The sequence below is a fragment of the Thamnophis sirtalis genome, unplaced genomic scaffold (assembly GCF_051295495.1).
Source record: "Thamnophis sirtalis isolate CommonGarterSnake01/CBP01778 unplaced genomic scaffold, rThaSir2_p1.2 scaffold_2, whole genome shotgun sequence".
Taxonomy (NCBI): Eukaryota; Metazoa; Chordata; class Lepidosauria; order Squamata; family Natricidae; genus Thamnophis; species Thamnophis sirtalis.
In genome coordinates, this window is record NW_028261382.1 from 139,456,383 (window position 1) to 139,476,877 (window position 20,495).

Genomic DNA, 20,495 nt, shown 5'->3' on the forward strand with positions numbered 1-20,495 from the left:
TGGTTAGCAATATAGCCAGGAAACTGTGCCCTTGGCACATTCAGGACATTAACCTCAGGAACATAGCCAGGTTTTGGTCCTTAATTGATATATATCCTATTATATCAGCAAAAACAACTTCCAGAGGTTCCTTTGTTTTAAAACCATTTGGTCTGTTTACAGGAGTAACTTTGCTCTTCTCCTGAATGCAAACATTGCAGTTTAAATATTTACTTCATGGTTTTAGTTTTACTGGTGTGGGTGTGGCAGAGGAAGGATACTGTAAAATCTCTATTTCCCCTGGAGTGGGCAAGGTTACTGCAAAATCTCCATATCCTCCCGATCAGCTGGGACCTAGGAGGCAGAGAATAGATGGGGGTGGAGCCAATCAGAGGTGGTATTTACTGGTTCTCCGAACTACTCAAAATTTCCACTATCAGTTCTCCAGATCTGGTCAGAACCTGTTGAATACCAGCTCTGAGCAATAGACTTTTCCAGTAGGGGCAGTAAGAAGGCAAGTCAGAAGTTGTCATTTAGCATTAGTTAACCCACCTTGAAGGGATATAGTGGTTCAGTGGCTAATACACTGAGCTTGTTGATCAAAAAGGTCAGCAGTTCAGTGGTTTGAATCCCTAGCGCCACATAACGGAGTGAGCTCCTGTTACTTGTCTCAGCTTCTGCCAACCTAGCAGTTCAAAAGCATGTAAAAATACAAGTCGAAAAATAGGAACCACCTTTGGAAAGAAGCATTCGATGTGCCTTCGACATTTAGTCATGCTGGCCACATGACCACAGAGATGTATTTGGACAGTGCTGGTTCTTCGGCTTTGAAATGGAGATGAGCACTGCCCCCTAGAGTTGGGGACAACTAGCACATATGTGCGAGGGAAATCTTTACTTTTACAGTAATCCACCTTGAGCGCTATATTTGACAAAGTGAAGTCATTATTTATATAATTTCTATGATATGTGCTCAACAAGGCTTACTTGACAATTGAGGATCAAAGAGGAAATCTACTTCCTGCAATTTAGAAACTTTATCTCTGTTAAAGCAGCTTAAAATTGTATTTGCTTTCTGTTGTGTCTGAGTCTGTTGAACTACAATTCCCACCCCCTTTAAAGTATTATTACTGGTCTAGGTATTTCATAGCTCTATTCTGAGACAACTGAATTATTTCTGATTGCATACAATTGCATTAATATGAGCTAAATTTTCATTTCCTGCTATTTCTGTACCCTATTAATTTTTAGTGAATTTGTTTTATGTTTTCTAGGTATGAATTATCCTACCCAGTCTTGAAATATCTGTAAATGTGTTAAAACATGCTTCATATCTAAGTATAATCTTTATTGTCACTGTACTTAAATAAAACGAAATTGGTTTTAACCTCACTGGTGCAAAATTATGGCAGAAATGAAAAAAAAAAAGAAATAGAGAAAAAGAGCTGGCATGTGCATGCAGTGATTGTGGTTGTATTTAAAAGTCTGACAGCCCAAGGATAGAAACTATCTTTAAACCTATTTGTTCAGGTGGCTAGAATGGTAGACGTGCGAAGAGACACTGACCAGGGTGTGAATCATCTCTGAGTATTTTCCTTACTCTGCTAAAGCAGTGAGATCTGGTGATGTCATCCAGTGGTGTCAGAGGGCAACCAATGGTTTCTTGTGCCGAATTGATCACTCTCTGCAGTACCTTCCTGTCCGCTGCTGCGTACCATACTGTAATGCAGTATGTGAGGACACTTTCTATGGTGGACCGATAGAAAGAGATTATCAGCTGTTGTTCCACCTGATTTTTTCGCAGGACTCTAAGGAAATGAAGTCTCTGTTGAGCCTTTCCAATCACCAGAGACGTGCTGTTTTTCCAGGTGAGATCTTGACTAATAAGCACCCCCAAGAATTTAAAAGAGGAAACCCTCTCCACACAACTCCCCTCGATATACAATGGGGAAGGCTCCTCTTTGTTTTTCCGGAAATCTAGCACCATCTCCTTTGTTTTACTAGTATCTAGTTGTAAGTTGTTTCTTGAGCACCTTAATTAATATAAGTTATTAATTAAATTGTTGAAGAGTACAGGATTCCCAACTGAATATTGTGTGATCTCTGTATTTGATGAATGATGATCACTCTTTGAGAATAATTTTCAAGTCAGCAGTGCACTCAATCAATCATCATGTAACCTGTTCACTAATATGCACAGAATAAAATCTCTTGTCAACTTCTTTGTAAAGAAAGTAAGATATATCATACTAACTTCACAAAATTCCTAAGGTCTACTAAGGAAGCTATCTAAAAATATTAGATAAGGTAAGACAGGTTTCTAGTAATTGTTTTCAAAGTGTTTAATGATAAGTTCTTTTATGATAACCGTATGCACTCTTAAATTTTTCAGCGTATTGACATCAGAGTAACTGGCCTATATCTTGCTGTGTTTTCTTTTTTCTCCTTTTTGAAAATTAGAATAACAGTTGGTGTTATCCAGTCATCCTCCAGTTCATCAGGATTTCTCAAATGTAATTCATAAGAGTTTGGGGGGGGGGAATCACACAATACTTTTGGTACCTTAGTATGTAATTTAATCTGGTGTTGGAGATTTAAACACATTGAAGAAATAAATGTTTTCACCCCATCTCAGTCTTGCCCTGACATTTTGCTTTTATAAAGTGCCTGATGGAACGCATGCACTACACATACACACATATTAGCTACATATGCACATATCTTATCCACAAGATTGTTGATGTTATATCACTATTTATGTTTGGCATGTGCATCAAAGCGTTGCCGAAGAGCATGCAATATGCTTCCTGGGATTTTTTGGTGTTTGTCCCGTAAATCTTCTATTGCCCTTTGAGTCTGTTGGAGCAGTGGAGTGGCATGGAACAGTGGAGTGGGATGGAATGGGAGAAAAAAAAGAGGGAAAAATTGATTTAATTTAGATTTATGGTTCAGGGACTATTGAGAGAACATCCTGGAACTAAATATACAATATATGGACTCTAACAGAACACATCACATATTTAAGCACATATATAAAATTCTAACTTGCTCTTCATCAGAGTCTTTAACGTACATTTGAAAACCAATGTTATCTTTGATTTCATCTTACGGCAAGATTTTTTCTCTCTTCCTGCTCATGTTATACCATTCATATTCAGATAAATCACATTTTCCTATAAATCTCTAAAAATATGGTGTACAAATGTCTGTCTCTTTTTGTATGCTGTAACCAAGAGTAAGTTCATGTGGGCCAGAATAAGACCCTGGTAAACGGAGTTGAACAGTTGCAGCAATGTCTATAAAATAGAATATTCCTCCTTTGCATGTAAAAACACAAACTTTCATCCCTTTCTCCTTCTTAGAAATGCCCTTGCAGAAGAGTTGGAATTATGCTGTATGGCTGGAGATGGTGTTCAAGCCTTCTTCTACATCCTCTTGTTCTGACCTAGGCCAGACTGGCTGCTGCACCCAGTTGTATAATTAAAAAGCAGAATGCATGCTGATGCCTCTTATTTAATTTGTTCCTAACAGTGGTTTGCTGAATAAACCATAATTGGATAAATTGAAAATATAAACTTATTGGGTAAGAAGAGGTTGAACCCTCCATGATGAAGCTTTAGTGTGATATACAGTATATTTGATGGATATTTTCATTTATACATGCTGTTAATCATATTGTGTAGTTTGAATAAGCGCTGTTTAAACAGTAAGGGATGAATGGATGATAATGTTACATTGACATTTATGTACCAAACACTCAACAATATTTCTGCATATATACTTAGTCTATTTCAATAACTGTCTGCAAATAGTTATTATAGAATTTATAATTTCATAAAGAAGGAAGTTTTAATTTGAATGGAAATATTCTCTTTAGAATAGAAATCCGCTTACCTGTTCAGCTAATTTTTCAGGAGTTATATCTGGATCATATGGAATTGGTTTTCCAATATGGGTTATAAGTTTAACTGGAAACATTCCATACAATGGAAAGATGAACCATCGGTTTCTCTCATAAAACCATCTCATTGGTCCTGGGTACAAATTTTAGAAAATATTTTTTTCATTTATTTTTTTTCATTTTCCCTTTATTTGTATGCCACCCTTTTCCCTGGGGGGACTCAGGGCGGCTCACAATTCAAAAAAAGGGGGGGGAAAGGACAAACAATTTCCAACATACAGACAATACAACATATTAAAAAACACAACAGCCACACAATTCGAGTGGGGTTAAAGTGTTAACCACAGGCCAGCCGGGACAGCCAGATCTTTAGGGCGGTGCGGAAGGACTGGAGGGTGGTGAGGGTCCGAATCTCCACGGGGAGTTCGTTCCAGAGGGTCGGAGCAGCCACCGAGAAGGCTCTCCTCTGGGTAATTGCCAGTCTACACTGGCTAGATGATGAAATTCGGAGGAGGCCTAATCTATGCGATCGTATCGGTCTAGTGGAGGTAATTGGCAGTAGGCGGTCTCTCAAGTACCCAGGTCCAATACCATGAAGGGCTTTGTAGGTGATAAGTAGCACCTTGAATCGCACCCGGAGATCAACAGGCAGCCAGTGCAGCTCGCGGAGGATAGGTGTTACGTGGGTGAACCGCGGTGCACCCACGATCGCTCGCGCGGCCGCATTCTGGACCAGCTGAAGTCGCCGAATGCTCTTCAAGGGCAGCCCCATGTAGAGCACATTGCAGTATTCCAGCCTAGAGATCACAAGGGCACGAGTGACTGTTGTGAGGACCTCCCGGTTCAGGTAGGGACGCAACTGGTGCACCAGGCGAACCTGGGCAAATGCCACCCTGGTCACAGCTGACAAATGATGTTCGAAAGTCAGCTGTGGGTCCAGGAGGACTCCCAAGTTGCAAACCCTGTCTGAGGGGTGTACAATTTGACCCCCCAGCCTGAGAGATGGAACACTTGGCCAATTTGCGGGAGGGAAACACAGCAGCCACTCGGTCTTTTTTGGATTGAGCACAAGTTTGTTGACCCCCATCCAGTCTTTAACAGCCTCAAGACCCTGGCTCATCACATCCATCGCTTCGTTGAGTTGGCACGGGGCGGACAGATACAACTGTGTATCGTCCGCATACTGGTGGTATTTTATCCCGTGCCGTCGAATGATCTCACCCAGCGGTTTCATGTAGATGTTGAAAAGAAGGGGGGACAGGACCGAACCCTGCAGCACCCCATACGTTAGGGGCGTAGGGGTCGATCTCTGCCCCCCGACTAACACCGACTGCGACCTGTCCGAGAGGTAAGAGGAGAACCACTGTAAAACAGCGCCTCCCACCCCCATCTCCCGCAGTCGTCACAGAAGGATACCATGGTCGATGGTATCGAAAGCTGCCGAGAGGTCAAGGAGCACCAGGATGGAGGCGTGGCCTCCATCCCTGGCTCTCCAGAGATCATTGGTCAATGCGACCAAAGCGGTTTCTGTGCTGCAGCCAGGTCTGAACCCTGACTGGAATGGATCGAGATAACTGGCTTCCTCCAAGGACCGCTGGAGCTGAAAGGCCACCACCTTCTCAACAACCTTCCCCACAAAGGGGAGGTTGGAAACCGGACAATAGTTATTTAAAACGGCTGGATCCAAGGATGGTTTCTTCAGGAGCGGTCTCACCACCACCGCCATTAAAGCAGGGGGAAAGACCCCCTCCCGTAGAGAGGCGGTAACAACCGCCTGGATCCAGCCTCGTGTCACCTCTCTGCTGTTTACAACCAGCCAGGAGGGGCACGGGTCCAGCACACATGTGGAGGCACCTACAGCTCTCATCACCTTGTCCACATCCTCAGGGGTAACAGCTTGAAACTCAATCCAGTGATGGCTTACCAGATTATCCCTTAGTGCCTTGGCTGGTTCTGCTTCAGGAGAAGCAGCCTGAACCACCCAGCTGCGCGAGGGTGACGACTACGGTGACGGCGGCGCACGGCCGGCCGGCGTCTTCTTATCATCTTTGGATGCCTGGGTGCCCCTGGTGTTGTCCGCCCGACCTGGTGAGCCCCTAACTATTTATCTGCGCGTCCCTGGTCCTGGAAGTCGCCCCCAGAGCAGCAGAACGGCAGCAGCTGGAATCGGAAGGAAAGATGGCTGCCTGAGCTTTTCGCTCCCCCGAATGGAATTCCCCCGCTGTTTACTAGATTTAAACAGTGAGGGGCTTGGAGAGGAGCCCAGATTTTCACTTACGGCTTGGAAAGAAGGAGCGGTGAGCCTTGGGGACCCTATAACTGGCTACTACCATCTTCTATCGCCCCAAAGAGGTGGGGAGATTATCGTGGCTTGGGTGAGCGGATCGAGCGGTGGACTAGCCGCCACCATCGTAGCTCGCCTGAACGCCCCCCCTCCATTTCTGCTTGCCTTTCTCGCCGTTGTAGCCTCTCCCTTCATCCTCTCGTGTGCTGGGCATTTTCTTTTCCTGCCTGCCCTTGCTGCTGTGGAGCCTTGCCTGCCTGTTTCCCTATCCAGCACGGATTTTCTACTGCCTGGCCTGCGACCATCTGCATTGGCCTTGAAACAGCCGCCCCCCTCGACCGCTTGCTACCATTGCTGCCCTGGAACACCTATTTTGGGCAGCGACCATCTGACACAATGCTTGACACCTTATGGTCTGCGTATTCATGGTGCATTCGGCCTGTGGAAAGGAGTGATAGAGGATGGCAGTCTCAGGGATAAGGCATTTTAAAAACTGGTCACCAAGCTGGCGCTTCCCCTTTCCCCCTCCCGACTTGTTCCAGCCACCCCTAGACTTTAGACACCTAGACTTTGGACCTCTCAGGACCTTAGGAGAGGGGGAAGATAAGACATTCCCCTGCACATTATCTTTATATCCCCTATGGACTGTTATTGATGATTACCCTAAGCTTCATCTTGATTTGGAGGGTGCGAGGCTGCAAAGTTGCTGCTTGTTAACATCTGGCGTTCACGCTTTGCCCCCCTCCATCTATAACCATCTTGCACAATACGGACTTTGGACCTTGGCCTTGGGTCTTCCTGGAACTTGGAGGAAGGGAGTTTGGCTCTCCCGGAACTTATAACTTATAATTTAAATCGTGTGCCTGCACAATTTTTAATTTGGTATGCTGAGTGTATGGGATTGTATGTGATAGTGTGAATGTTCCCACTTTTATTGTTATTATCATTGTATTTTCTATGTTTTTAATTATAATGTGGGGATTGCTTGTGTGAGCGCTTGGGTATGTCTGATTTGGAGGACCTGCCGGGGAATGCGGGGGTCGCCAGGGTGGCCGGGGGGACCATGCCCACGGAAGTGGGTCGGAGCATTGTGGTCTTAACAGGGAGGGGCAGATATGGCGGGGACTTTAGGGCTGGCCATTACCGGGGAAGGAGGGCTCGCTACATCACAGAGATCCCTCCTTCCGGCCCTATGAGTCCCACTCCGAGGCCAGATGGCGTGAGTAATCAGGACCCTGGTCTCAGGCTGTTGTCGCTAAATGCCAGGTCTGTTGTTCATAAAGCTCCCCTCGTCCGGGACTTAATTTTAGACGAGGGGGCAGACCTGGCATGTATTACTGAAACCTGGCTGGGCCCGGAGGGAGGAGTCCCCCTCATAGAGATGTGCCCAGAAGGATTTCAGGTGCTTCATCAGCCGAGAGCCCAGAGAAGGGGTGGCGGTGTGGCTATCGTTATCCGGGAGTCTTTAGCACCTCGTAGGATCCCTGCTCTGGAGCTTGTCGGGTGTGAGTCCCTGCTGGTGAAGTTGGACCTCAAGGGTCAAGTGGGTCTGCTGCTAACGTACCTGCCTCCCAACTGCGTTACAGCAGCCCTCCCCTCGCTCCTCGAGTCAGTAGCCGAGCTAGCAATTGAGTTCCCCAGGCTTATCGTTCTGGGGGACTTCAATTTGCCTTCGCTCGGTGAACACTCTGACGGAGCGCAGGAGTTCATGGCTTCCATGACAGCCATGGGCTTGACCCAGGTAATTCGGGGCCCAACCCACTCAGCGGGTCACATGCTCGACCTCGTATTGCTCTCGGAGCAGTGGACTTGTGATCTTGGTCTGAGGGGTAATGAGATCATACCCCTGTCGTGGTCAGACCACTGCCTACTGAGGCTTGACTTCCGGAGGCCAAACCCCCACTGTAGGGAGGAGGAACCGACCAGATGGTTCCGCCCCAGGCGACTTATGGACCCTCTGAGGTTCCAGATGGAGCTTGGGGTTATTCCTGATACTCTCGCCCACAGTTCGGCGGAGACTCTTGTTGCCACCTGGCACTCGGCGGCATCGGAGTCCCTCGACCGGATTGCGCCACTACGGCCCCTCTGGATGGGCGGATCCCGGAGGCCCCCTTGGTTTACCGAGGAGCTCAGGGAGAAGAAGCGCCGGAGGAGACGCCTAGAGCACCTGTGGAGGACCGATAAGTCCGAATCGAACCGAGCACTTTTGACAGCATGCAGCAAGGAATATATCAGGGCATTGAGAATGGTAAAAAGAACATATATTGCCACCTTGGTTGCGTCCGCTGAGTCCCGCTCAGCTGCCCTGTTTAGGATAACCCGCTCCCTCCTAAATAGGAGGGATACGGGGGACCCCCTGCAGGGTAAGGCTGAGGAATATGTCCAGTTCTTAGCGGACAAAGTTGCTCGGTTTCGGTCGGACTTGGACTCCACCTTTGCAGATCCAGCCGAGACACAGGGGGATAACTTGGCAGACCATCTCTGGGTTGAGTTTCAGGATGTTGCCTCTGGGGATGTGGACAAGGCCATACGAGCTATGAGTACCTCCACCTGTATACTGGACCCGTGTCCCTCCTGGCTGGTTGCCAACAGCAGTGAGGTGACACGAGGCTGGATCCAGGCGGTTGTTACCGCCTCCCTTCGGGAGGGGCACTTCCCCACCACACTTAAAGCGGTGGTGGTGAGACCCCTCCTGAAGAAACCATCCTTGGATCCAGCCGTTTTTAACAATTACCGTCCAGTCTCCAACCTCCCCTTTGTTGGGAAGGTTGTTGAGAAGGTGGTGGCCTTCCAGTTCCAACGGTCCTTGGAGGAAGCTAGCTATCTTGACCCCTTCCAGTCCGGCTTCAGACCTGGTTACAGCACAGAAACCGCTTTGGTCGCATTGACCGATGATCTCTGGAGAGCCAGGGATGGAGGCCATGCGTCCATCCTGGTTCTCCTTGACCTCTTGGCGGCTTTCGATACCATCGACCATGGTATCCTTCTGTGACGACTGCGGGAGGTGGGGGTGGGAGGCACTGTCTTACGGTGGTTCTCCTTCTACCTCTCAGACAGGTCGCAGTCGGTGTTAGTGGGGGGGCAGAGATCGTCCCCGAGGCCCCTAACATATGGGGTGCTGCAGGGTTCGGTCTTATCCCTCCTACTATTTAACATCTACATGAAACCGCTGGGCGAGATCATTCGGAGGCACGGGATAAAATACCACCAAAACGTGGACGACACACAGTTGTATCTGTCCGCCCTGTGCCAACTCAATGAAGCGGTGGACGTGATGAACCAGGGCCTTGAGGCCGTTAAGAACTGGATGAGTGCTAACAAACTGGTACTCAACCCGGACAAGACCGAGTGGCTGTTGTGTTTCCCTCCCAATAATTTGGCCAGTGTTCCATCGCTCAGGCTGGGGGGTCAAATTTTACACCCCTCAGATAGGGTTCGCAACTTGGGAGTCCTCCTGGACTCACAGCTGACTTTTGACCATCACTTATCGGCTGTGACCAGGGGGACGTTCGCCCAGGTTCGCCTGGTGCGCCAGTTGCGACCCTACCTGAACCGGGAGGCCCTCACAACAGTCACTCGAGCCCTTGTGATCTCTAGGCTGGAATACTGCAATGTGCTCTACATGGGGCTGCCCTTGAAGAGCATCCGGTGACTTCAGCTAGTCCAGAATGCGGCCGCGCGAGTGATTGTGGGCGCACCACGGTTCACCCACATAACACCTATCCTCCGCGAGCTGCGCTGGCTACCTGTTGATCTCCGGGTGTGCTTCAAGGTGCTACTTACCATCCATAAATCTCTCCATGGTAGTGGATCTGTGTACTTGAGAGACCGCCTCCTGCCGATTACCTCCCTTCGACCTATCAGATCGCACAGATTAGGCCTCCTCCGAGTTCCATCTGCCAGTCAGTGCCGACTAGCGACTAGGCGGAGGAGAGCCTTCTCAGTAGCAGCTCCGACCCTCTGGAACGATCTCCCCGTGGAGATTCGTACCCTCACCACTGTCCAGACCTTCCGCACAGCCCTTAAGATCTGGCTATCCCGTCAGGCCTGGGGATAAGATTCTAATCCGCCCCACCCGAATGTTGAATGAAAGTTGTGTTTTATTGTTATTTTCTTTTTTTATTATTCATGCACAGTTTTATGTTTTTTTGTCTTGCACTCCCCTTCCCATGATTTGTAAGCCGCCCTGAGTCCCCTCAGGGAAAAGGGCGGCCTATAAGCTTTAATAAAATGAAATGAAAAATGAAAGTCTACAAAGCAGTCGCACGTGGAGAGGGGCAAGGCAAATATGCTTGATGTTTATAGATAGAAACCATTCAGTCTTACTTAAATATGATATGTATATTAGTAGATTGCCAAGAGTTTCATATTTGACTTTGTTGGGAGCCTGTATTTAAATGCAATAATTAATGCCAGCAGTGGAATCAACTAATGGAAAGCTTTTGCAGTGTATAGAAACAAGAAAATAAGCCATCATGTTTGGAGCCTTACAGTTTGCAAAATACAATTTAGATTAAAAGTTATTAAAAAGTAGAGTTAGGAAACATAAATAGACACATAAATAGACACACAAATATAAGTAGCCAGACAAACAGCAGGTTGATAGATAGTAGACAGATAAACAGACAAGACAAGACAGGCAGTCTTTCCAGGATAATTACCAATTAATTTACAGAATATGGATAACTTTGCTGAATATCCATAACTTCTGGGTCATCCGTATGTCTTGTAATCCCATGACATCACGTCAGTTATGGGAAATGTATTAAATCAGTTTTTACACCAAAGCCCTGGAGTTCTGGAATATGTACATATGTATGTATATGTATACAGTATATGTGTTTGTATATCTGTATATTTGTAAATTTATATCTAGAGATAGATAAATAGATAGATGATAGATGATAGATAGATAGATAGATAGATAGATAGATAGATAGATAGATAGATAGAAAATAGACAGACAGACAGACAGACAGACAGATATCTGAAGAGAGAGCATATATACTCTTTTCACATTCTAAGTGAAAACTAATATGTACCACCTCTTAAAACAGCTTTCCTAATAATAAAATAAAAATAATCCCAAATTAATCTACCCCAAATATATTTTTTAGTTTACTTAGAACCAGGGACGTGCAGTCACTAGAGGTAAGGGAGGCGGGGCCTCACCAGTCTCCTCAGGGAAAGGAAAGGATTTTAAATAATTTTCTTAAAATAATTAAAGTCAGGGTAGTTGCTACCAGATTTCAAGTCACAGTGGCTTGGTGTCTGCTCTCAGTATTAACTAGGAGGAGGCCAGAGAACTAGGGGCCTCTTTTGCATAAGGATTTTTTCACCTTTTAAGAGTTAAGCAAGGGTTAACAAGGGAAGAATTTCTTATTCAAATGAGGCACGTATTCTCTCGCTTCCTGTAGAGAGCATTTTTAGAGGCTTTTTAGAGTTCTCTGGGAGCAACTAGCTCAGTCTGACTTCAGAGCTCTGGCTTTTCAAGAGGGGAGGGGAGGGCAGGGAGAAGCAGAGTTGAAATCGTCTCTGAAACAGCTGGAAAAGGTCCGTGTGGGGGAGGGGGGAGGAATTCAAAAAGTTTGATCAGAAGGCAGCAGGGGAAGGGAGGGTATGGCAGAGGAGCTGCTTTCAAGTCTTTGGATTTGGAAAATATATCCAATCCAACTTCTGTTGTGTTTGAGAGTGAGTGAATGAGAAGGATCGAAGTTCTCTCTCTGTGTGTGTCTGTTTGAGAGAGGGGGAGGGAAGGAGAGAGGGAGGAAGGAGGGGGAGGGAAAAGAAAAAGAATGGGAAAACTTATTTTGCAAGGGGGAAAAATGCTTCGCTGTAAATTGGAACTGAGCATGCCTGGCTGTGGAATTCTGGGAGTTGAAGTCCAGAAGTCTAAAAACAGCCTCACCGGGGCTAAAGCTGACCGCACGTCACTGCTTAGAACCCACATTTAGCTATTTTTCATTCAAATTAAATATGGTAAGCAAAGATGCAGATGTACAAATTTATAGTCTTAAATAAATAACATTTTCAAGAATACATAAAGTTTTACTTACTTATGTTTGCATATGCCATATATCCTTCTCTAGTATTTTGTGTAAATAAAGGAATGATTGGCTAGAAGAAATAAAAGAAACAAATAATGAGCTTCTTTTAGTTATAATATGTGAAAGGAATAAAATGTATTGGTTGGACATAAAATACATCAATTAAAAAGTTATTTTAACTAATATGAACAATATAGTGTATAAGATCATTGTATTTTTATGACATCCCTTTTCAGCAGGGCATTGTTGAACTAAATGTAGTTTGGTTTGTCATTGTACTAAATGTAGTTCAGGTACTGACATGCTGAATGTTTTTTCTTAATGCTGATATTTCATGCTCATACATCCAAAAGATCCTGATTTTTAAACTAATATTAAACTTCAGTTTTATTTTTCACATAACCAACTAATATGCAAAGGGAAGACAAAGGCAAGAGTTGAATGAAAATATTATGATTCTTTTTTTATTGAGCGTTTATTACATTGTCCTATAACTTTGTCCATCTTTCTTACAGATAAATTTACTCCTTCAGATCATTTATTTGCATCTAGCATATTCAGGCAAATGCTGACACAGGCACCACGGGTGAGTCTTCCGTTGGCTACTTCAGCTGACTGCAGTTCAGCAGTTCGGCTGTTCAAATCTCACCGGCTCAAGGTTGACTCACCCTTCCATCCTTCCGAGGTGGGTAAAATGAGGACCCGGATTGTTGTTGGGGGCAATATGCTGACTCTGTAAACCGCTTAGAGAGGGCTGAAAGCCCTATGAAGCGGTATATAAATCTAACTATTGCTAACTATTGTTTTCAGGGCAGCCCAGTGGGCCAGGCCTAAGCAGGCTGGTTACAGCCTCCAGGCCTTGAGTTTGACCACACTGACGTAGACCTTTGGGGGAAGGTAGAAACCTTCCAGAACCTTCCAATTCAGAGACAGAAATGTTCCAATGAGGTGAAAATGAACTAAAATTTCAATTTATTTTTTGCATTGCAGGCACATTATGGCTGAAAAGGTAACTGGATATAAGATCTGGACAGCCAAAACTCTGTCTGGAATCGAGATCTGGAGTTTGCCCAAATGTACGCCATAAAGCACATTAAGCCTTTAAGGTCTTCAAGGTCCTCTTCTTTTTAATACTTTACTGTTTATTGTTTCTTTAAGATTGAAAATCATTCAGCACTTCAAGTTTACCATTTGCTGAATTAGTTAATCTTTAATACATTTAAAAAGAAAAACATATTTTTTCCAGCTTGGTGAGATCTTTATTTGTTTGCATCCCTCCCCAAATATACAACAAAGATGTGATTTTTAGAGTCATTTTTTGAAAGTTTTTTAAAATGTTAAGACTTTGTAAAATTGATTTAAAGAAAGAAATTGAAATTAATTATACCTTCCATTGGTGAAAAAAGTGTACTATTTACATATCTATAGTGATTCTGTCATCCAGATCATGATTGTCCAAATGTTTGAAAACATTTTGCTTCTCATCCAAGAAGTTTCTTGGATGAAAAATAAAACATCTTCAAAGAAAATCCAGAAGTCCAGTTGCCTCTTGAAAAAGTGTCATGTTTACATTTCATTCTTAAAAGAAAACTTTGAAAGTTGATTACTAGAGCACAGATGTGTACTTTAAATGAGATGTATGACCTGTGGTTTGAAAATTTTTGTAATCTCAAATTTAAAATTTGCTGAATGGGTTTATTTTCAATCAAATGAAAAGCTAAATTCAATAGTTTTCATATTCACTCTCATAGCCATTTTCTAACTAGCTGCCACCAATGTCACTTTTGTAAGGGAAGGTAAAGATGGAACTTTTTTGAATGTGAACCAGGCAGATATAGATACGCCCACTAATCAATCAAACACACACACACACAGACACACACACACACAAAACTCACCTGTTTTGAGATCTGTTAAAAGGAATTAACATAGAAAACACAAGTTAACTGCCTGATTCCACCAAATTTTGCACCAAATTTTATATATCAATGGCTTTCTTTTTTCTTTTTTAAATGGGGAGTGCAGGAGAGCAGCACAATTTTTAAGTTTTATAGGGCAATGACTTTATTTCTAATTTTATGTATACTTGTATTATTATATACTTGTATAAATAATTCTTGCATTATTTATCACTTTATTTTTTTCATTTTTTTTCCAAGAGATGTGGCGAGAGCAGCATACTTTTTATTACAGTCAAATTTGGCATAGATGGATAAGTCATAAGGTTTGTTTCCTGTGTACTGCCTTTAATATCTAATCGTTGATGCATTGTATGGATTGCTTAGGGTTGGATAGGCAACTTTTTACTAGAGCAAAAGGAAACACAACCCTTCCTTCCTAGTTTAATTATTACTTTTATTTTCACTATTTTTGTAGTTATACTATTTGTATGCATGAAAACATAATGTATAATATATGCATTTATACTTTCATTGTCTTAAATAGTTTAGCATAATAAATTGATGAAAATAAAAAAAAGTGATTTGAATTATGTGAACAGAAAGAAAAAAAAATTTCTTTTCCTGGTCTGGCAAATCTGATTTGTGGTTGTATGCACCCTCCTGTGCATTAGCAAATAGCTTAAAAATAAATGGATAATATTTGCAAATGCATATTCCACTTAAAAGACCACTAGGAAAAAAATATGAAGACAAATGGCTTACCACTTTGGCATCTATAGCTACATGAGCAAATCCTTTACGTTTTCCCCATATTACTTTATACTGGTTATTTCCATAGTTCTGCTCTCGTAGTCCTCCTGGTGCAATTCCAAGTAAGTGCCCTTGTTTCAGAACATTTATGCACCTTTCTCTTGTAGAACAATCACAGCGAAGAATGGAAAAGAATCGTTTTAGTCCTGCAAAAACAGACCTAAGGAATCATTCTGTTCTTGCTTGTAAAATAAAACAGAATACATGTATTTCCATAATAACATAACTCCAAATAAGACCTTGGAAAGGAAAACTGGACTTCACACGCTAGTGAATCAATTTTATTAACTCCCCCCCCAAACCCACCCGCCTAAACATAGTAATTTTTTTTACCTGGTAAACTCAAGAATAAATCATCTATCACAGAATAGCAGAATCTCCCAGTGAGTCTATACAACCTTATTACAAAACAGTGATAGTCAATTGGATAGCTTCCATGATAAAAAACAAGAAGTGCTGGTCCTTGGGGTAAATTTTCTAGTCCAGAAATCTCATAACCTGTTATTGGGAGAACAATGAAATGGCTTCAACTTTTTGTCACAAGAGTTTCCTATATAAGATCACATAAAAATATGGCATATTTTTCTTATCAAGCTAAATATTTTAAATCAAATGTGCTTTTTGGAACCATCACATTGAATCCTAAAAAAAGAAAAAAGACTCTTCTGAGAAATCATTGTTACTGCTTTTGTGATCCTGCACATCTGGCCTAGTTTCCTATAAGTTATTTAGATTCGTGTTAGTTAATGGCATCAAACCTTTCCCACAAATATTTATGTCTTTGAAAATTTTGTCCATTTTAAAAAACTCATTTTTAAAAATACAGTTTTGGTATTCTGTTGATACTTTCCAAAATTCTTAGAAACATATAGAATGTATGGGCTTTAGATGGCTTCTTCCAGCTTTATCCAAAGGTATATTTAATGGTAATGTTTAATAGCTTAACTACAATTTTGAAAAAACAAGTTTAAATTAAAACAGCTCATTTGGAGTTTAATTATAAGTCACAGGAAAAATTGTACATGGTAGAGGCAAGGATTAGAAGAAATATTCCTTATTTAATTTGTTTACTGTCAGACCTCTAGTTATTGTACTTTGCATATGAAATAAAATTCCAATTATTTTAATTGTCAAAAAGACTAGAATTACAGATTACTAGGTTGGATGACCAGACCCGAACCAGGACAAATTATGTCTTAATGTAAAATGTAAAGCCAATGTGTTTCTAAGCAACTGAAACCTTAGCACAAAATATATTATAGGTCTTCTTGTGATTATAATAGGAGAAACCATATGGTCGCTTCACTCAATGACTGTTTTCCAAATTGCAGTCACTAAATAGAGCACTGGGGAGAAGGCCAGGGCTTTTTGGGGTTGCTACGCCGGTGATGATAGGCACATGCCTCCCTTACACATGGAAGACCCATGCTCTATTCCCTGTCCCAACAGGGAAAACATTTGCTAGTGTTTTTACTAGATATAAGGTCTTGCTCCTCCAATGTACTGAACAATTTCCTCTCTGATTTTTTTTAAACTTTTCCTAAGATGATTATATACTGGTTTTTATTTTTATAATTCTGAATTTTTAGGAATATAATGATATGAAAATGTATATATAACTGGCTTCACAGCTGTGAACAGAAAGGCACTGCAGAGAGTGATCAATTTGGCATAAGAAACCATTGGTTGCCCTCTGGATGACAACACCAGGTCTCACTACTTTAGCAGACTAAGGAAGATACTCAGAGCTGATTCACATACTGGTCAGTGTCTCTTTGCACTTCTACTATCGGGCAGAGGACATCAAAGTATAGCCAGCCAAACAAATAGGTTTAAGAATAGTTTCTATCCCTAGGCTGTCAGACTTTTAAATACAACCACAATCACTCCATGCACATGTGGTACGTACGAGTAGTTTTTTTCTTTTTCTTTCTTTTTTAGTTTCCACTATAATTTTGCACCAGTGAATCTAAAACCAATTTCATTGTATTTATTTTGTACAATAACAATAAAGGCTATACTACTATACCTAAATATTTCTGGTATTTTATGGTTAGTTTTACAGTATACATAGGGTTGATCTTATTATTATTTTAAAATTATGTATGTACGAGACTAAAGATGAAACAAGCACATAAGCAGTGTAGACAAAAAGCCAGAAATTAGGTCTTCTAGATTATGGAACCATAGAATCATAGAGATGGAAGAGACTTTGGAGGTCTTCTACTCTAACCCATGGCCAAAGCACGAAATGCATAATATCTCAGTCAAATGGTTGACCTTTTTATTTTTGAAAACCTCCAGGAAGTATATGCGAAGGACCTAAGTCTTTAAGGAAACAAATCAAAAATGTCAACAGAACTAGACTAAAGAAATTGAGCCTGAGCACATGGAAAACCCTTCCCAAAGTCCCACCAACAGACTTGAAACTGATCACGGCAAGTCCTACGAATCAACAAACTGAATTCTTTGGTGGATAAAAGGGATCCTAAGGCCTGTGCATTTTGAGTTAACTTTTGATCTATAATTGGTGGCTTCCATCCTTCTGACTAATACTTGGCAGCCTAGCTGAGAACAAATATGGATAAGTGTCTGTGTGCATGTGAGAAAATGAAAATATACATTGCAAAACCAGTAAAGTTTTTCACTTACTTTAAATTCTTCAGGCCTCCACAAATTCCAAAGAACCAGTTGTAACTCAGTATTCAGTTAAAAATAATTGGATCATGGGTGTTGACCTGGGCTGCGATTGTGTGTGTGTGTGTGTGTGTGTGTGTGTTTGTGAGCAGTGACATGCAGTCAGGGGAGGCAGGGGAGGCTGAGCCTCACCACTGTCATCATAAAAAGAAAAAAAATGTAAAAGGAAAAGGCAAGAGCTGTAGTCAGGCTAAGCTAGTTGCTGCCAGAGTAACCATGGATGGCTCTGCTTAGTGCTTAACTGTTTAAAAAAGCCTCTAAAAAAGTGCCTTCTACAGGAGGAGGCGGGAGAACCATGTGCCTCATTTTAATCTGACTTTATGATCACTTGAGCAACCCTTAGGCAAGGGTTAAAAGCTGAAAAATTCCTTATGTAGATGAGTCACGTGGTTCTCTTGCCTCCTCCTGTAGAGGGAGATTTTTTAGAGGCTTTTTTAAATAGTTAAGCAGAGTCATCCATTGGGCACTCTGGCAGCCACTAGCCCAGCCTGACCTCAGCAGCTCTTGCCTTTTTCCTTTTACATTTTTACATTTTCATGATGTAGGCAAGAGCGGAGTTGAAATCCTCTGTGAAAAAGCTTGAAAAGGTATGTGGGTCGAAGGGACTTTGCAACTTTGTATGTGTGTGTGTGTTTGAGAGTGAAGAGAGGGAAGGGGTTAGGAGAGGCAAGGAGGGCAGCCTGCGAGCTTTCTTTCTCTGTGTCCGCGGCAGCCCGCCAGCAGAGGCGGGTCTTTTACCCGCCTCTGCTAGTGGGCTGTCGCTTTCTTTTGCCCAGAGGCGGGTAGCTCAGGCAGGCTGGCGGGCTGCCGTTTTCTTTCTCTTGCCCCTTTCTCTCTTTTGCAGCAGCCGTGGACATAGAGGGGGGCAAAATAAAGTGAGCTTGTGGACTGCTGCTTTCTTTTGGCCAGAGGTGGGCAGCTCAGGTGGGCTGCCGCCTCTGGGCAAAAGAAAGAAAGTGGCAGTCTGCCAGCTGGCTTTCTTTTGCCGGCCTCTATGTCCACGGCTGCTGTGGACACAGAGGCAGAAAAAAGAAAGTGAGCTGGCGGGCTGCTGCTTTCTTTTGCCCAGAAGTGGGCAGCTCAGTTGGGCTGCTCCCTCTGGGCAAAAGAAAGAAAGTGGCAGCCTGCCAGCTCACTTTCTTTTGCCGGCCTGTATGTCCACGGCTGCTGTGGACACAGAGGCGGGCAAAAGAAAGCGAGCTGGCGGGTTGCCGCTTTCTTTCTTTTGCCGCTTTCTTTCTTTTGCAGCAGCTGCGGACATAGAGGCCAGCAAAAGAAAGTGAGCTGGCAGGCTGCCGCTTTCTTTTGCCCACCTCTATGTCCGCGGCAGCCGCAGAAACAGCGGTCATCAAAAGCAAGCAAGCTGGTGGGCTGTCAGAACTCAGGCATGCGAAAGAAAGAAAGAACTTTAGACAGTGGGATGTTGGGGGAGAAGACTGCTTCACCAGCCATAAACCTCACAGCACATCACTGTGTGTGAGTGACCATAAGCAAACTGATATTGTGTGTAATACCTGCAATTAGTTTCTTAAATTGAGGTTAAGGCAGCTCCTGCATTCAGTTCTGCAACCTCAAAGATTAAGGGAGTTTGTTGACTAATTGTAGAAGCATTTTTTAATAAGTGAATTCTATATAAATTGGCAGTATGCAGCCTCAGTTTCCCCTTTATTTTCTACTACATTCTGATGAGATTCAAGATGCAAATGACTGCAGTTAAGGGTTGGCCCCAAGAATTATGTCTATGAATGAAAATAAATTCCTTCTCTCTGCCTTAAGGAATTAATGAAGAACATCCTACTTACCATGCAATATCTTTCCAAACAAGTCTGTTATCCATGCGTAAATTTTCTTTGGCATATCCCATTGTTTGCTATTGCCATCTTCTGGCAATTTACAAATTTTTTCCCACACATAATATACTAGATTAGTGATATAGAAGGTGGAAAATGCAAGCATAACTGGATAATATAATATTATCAATATTACTAACACTGTTATGGGATATACCATAAAGCCTGCACATTCTTCCAAAATGTAAGTTGGCCAGATGAAATATTCTTTTCCTGGGGTATAGTAAATATTTTCTGCAGTCATATTTAAACTCAGACAACAGGAATAAAAGTCCAAAAATGTTTTCTTCCTGAAAAAAACCATACAAACATTCTTTAATATAATTACTATTTGCAATATTGAGCTTTCGGATAAGAGCAGAATATCAGAATAGCATTGAATACATTGTAATGACGCTTTCATATAGCCTAATGGAGAAGATTGGGCTGAGATGATAAAACAAATCAAATCTTAGTACAATCAATCAAACTATTGGTACTTTTAATGAAATATTACTAGTATAGTTAGAGGCTGACACTAAACTTGTTTTTTAACCAAACAAGAAAGAAAAGGTTTGACCAGCCAAAGGTGTCTATTCAGAAGGGAGTCCTTGATTTTTGAAACAACTGGTGGGTTTTTGTGCATACAAGACAAATCTTGAAATCCTCTGTTAAAAATCTGTCATGGAAACTCTTTCTTCCTGACTGATGTCCATTCTGTCCCTGAGCTTCTACCTCCTCCTTTATTTTTATTAGAAAGGGATCAATTGTAGACTTCTTGCAAGAAACCCACCTTCTGTTCCCTTCTGCTAGAACCTGTTTCATTATGACAGGCATCTCCAAGGCAGAATGCGATTAAAACAGGGATGGTAGTTCTGTCTGAGGATACTAATCTTCAGTAGGCAAGTTAGCTTCAATTAATAGAAACAAACACTAAAATAGGTTTGTGTCTGAGGACATTAATCTTCAGTTGGCAAGTTAGCTTCAAGAGTTTCATCACCATAAATTCCAAAATACGACTCTTGTAGTTCTACTGCAGCTAATATA

At 42.5% G+C, this 20,495-nt stretch overlaps 1 protein-coding gene across 1 annotated transcript; it reads right to left on the minus strand.

Annotated features, from left to right (window-relative positions):
• Positions 1 to 2,602: 2,602 nt before the first annotated feature.
• On the minus strand, positions 2,603 to 19,741 carry LOC148049203 (DGAT1/2-independent enzyme synthesizing storage lipids-like). The gene is made up of 6 exons (XM_087703860.1): positions 19,422 to 19,741; positions 15,256 to 15,420; positions 14,875 to 15,068; positions 12,221 to 12,281; positions 3,874 to 4,013; positions 2,603 to 2,835 (listed from the first exon to the last, which is right to left on the minus strand). Exons 1-6 carry the CDS (start codon positions 19,711 to 19,713, stop codon positions 2,731 to 2,733), a joined length of 957 nt encoding a protein of 318 aa, XP_087559986.1. The 5' UTR covers positions 19,714 to 19,741; the 3' UTR covers positions 2,603 to 2,730.
• Between the last annotated feature and the right edge of the window lie 754 nt (positions 19,742 to 20,495).

Bases quoted from the DNA above. Each gene is read 5' to 3' on its own strand.
- LOC148049203 (XM_087703860.1), bottom strand. From the start codon at position 19,713: ATGACTGCAGAAAATATTTACTATACCCCAGGAAAAGAATATTTCATC. The intron at 4,014-12,220 runs GTAAGTAAAACT...ATTTGTACCCAG, and splicing joins TATGGCATATGCAAACATAA to GACCAATGAGATGGTTTTAT. The intron at 2,836-3,873 runs GTAAGCGGATTT...CTGCTCCAACAG, and splicing joins CTGAAAAATTAGCTGAACAG to ACTCAAAGGGCAATAGAAGA.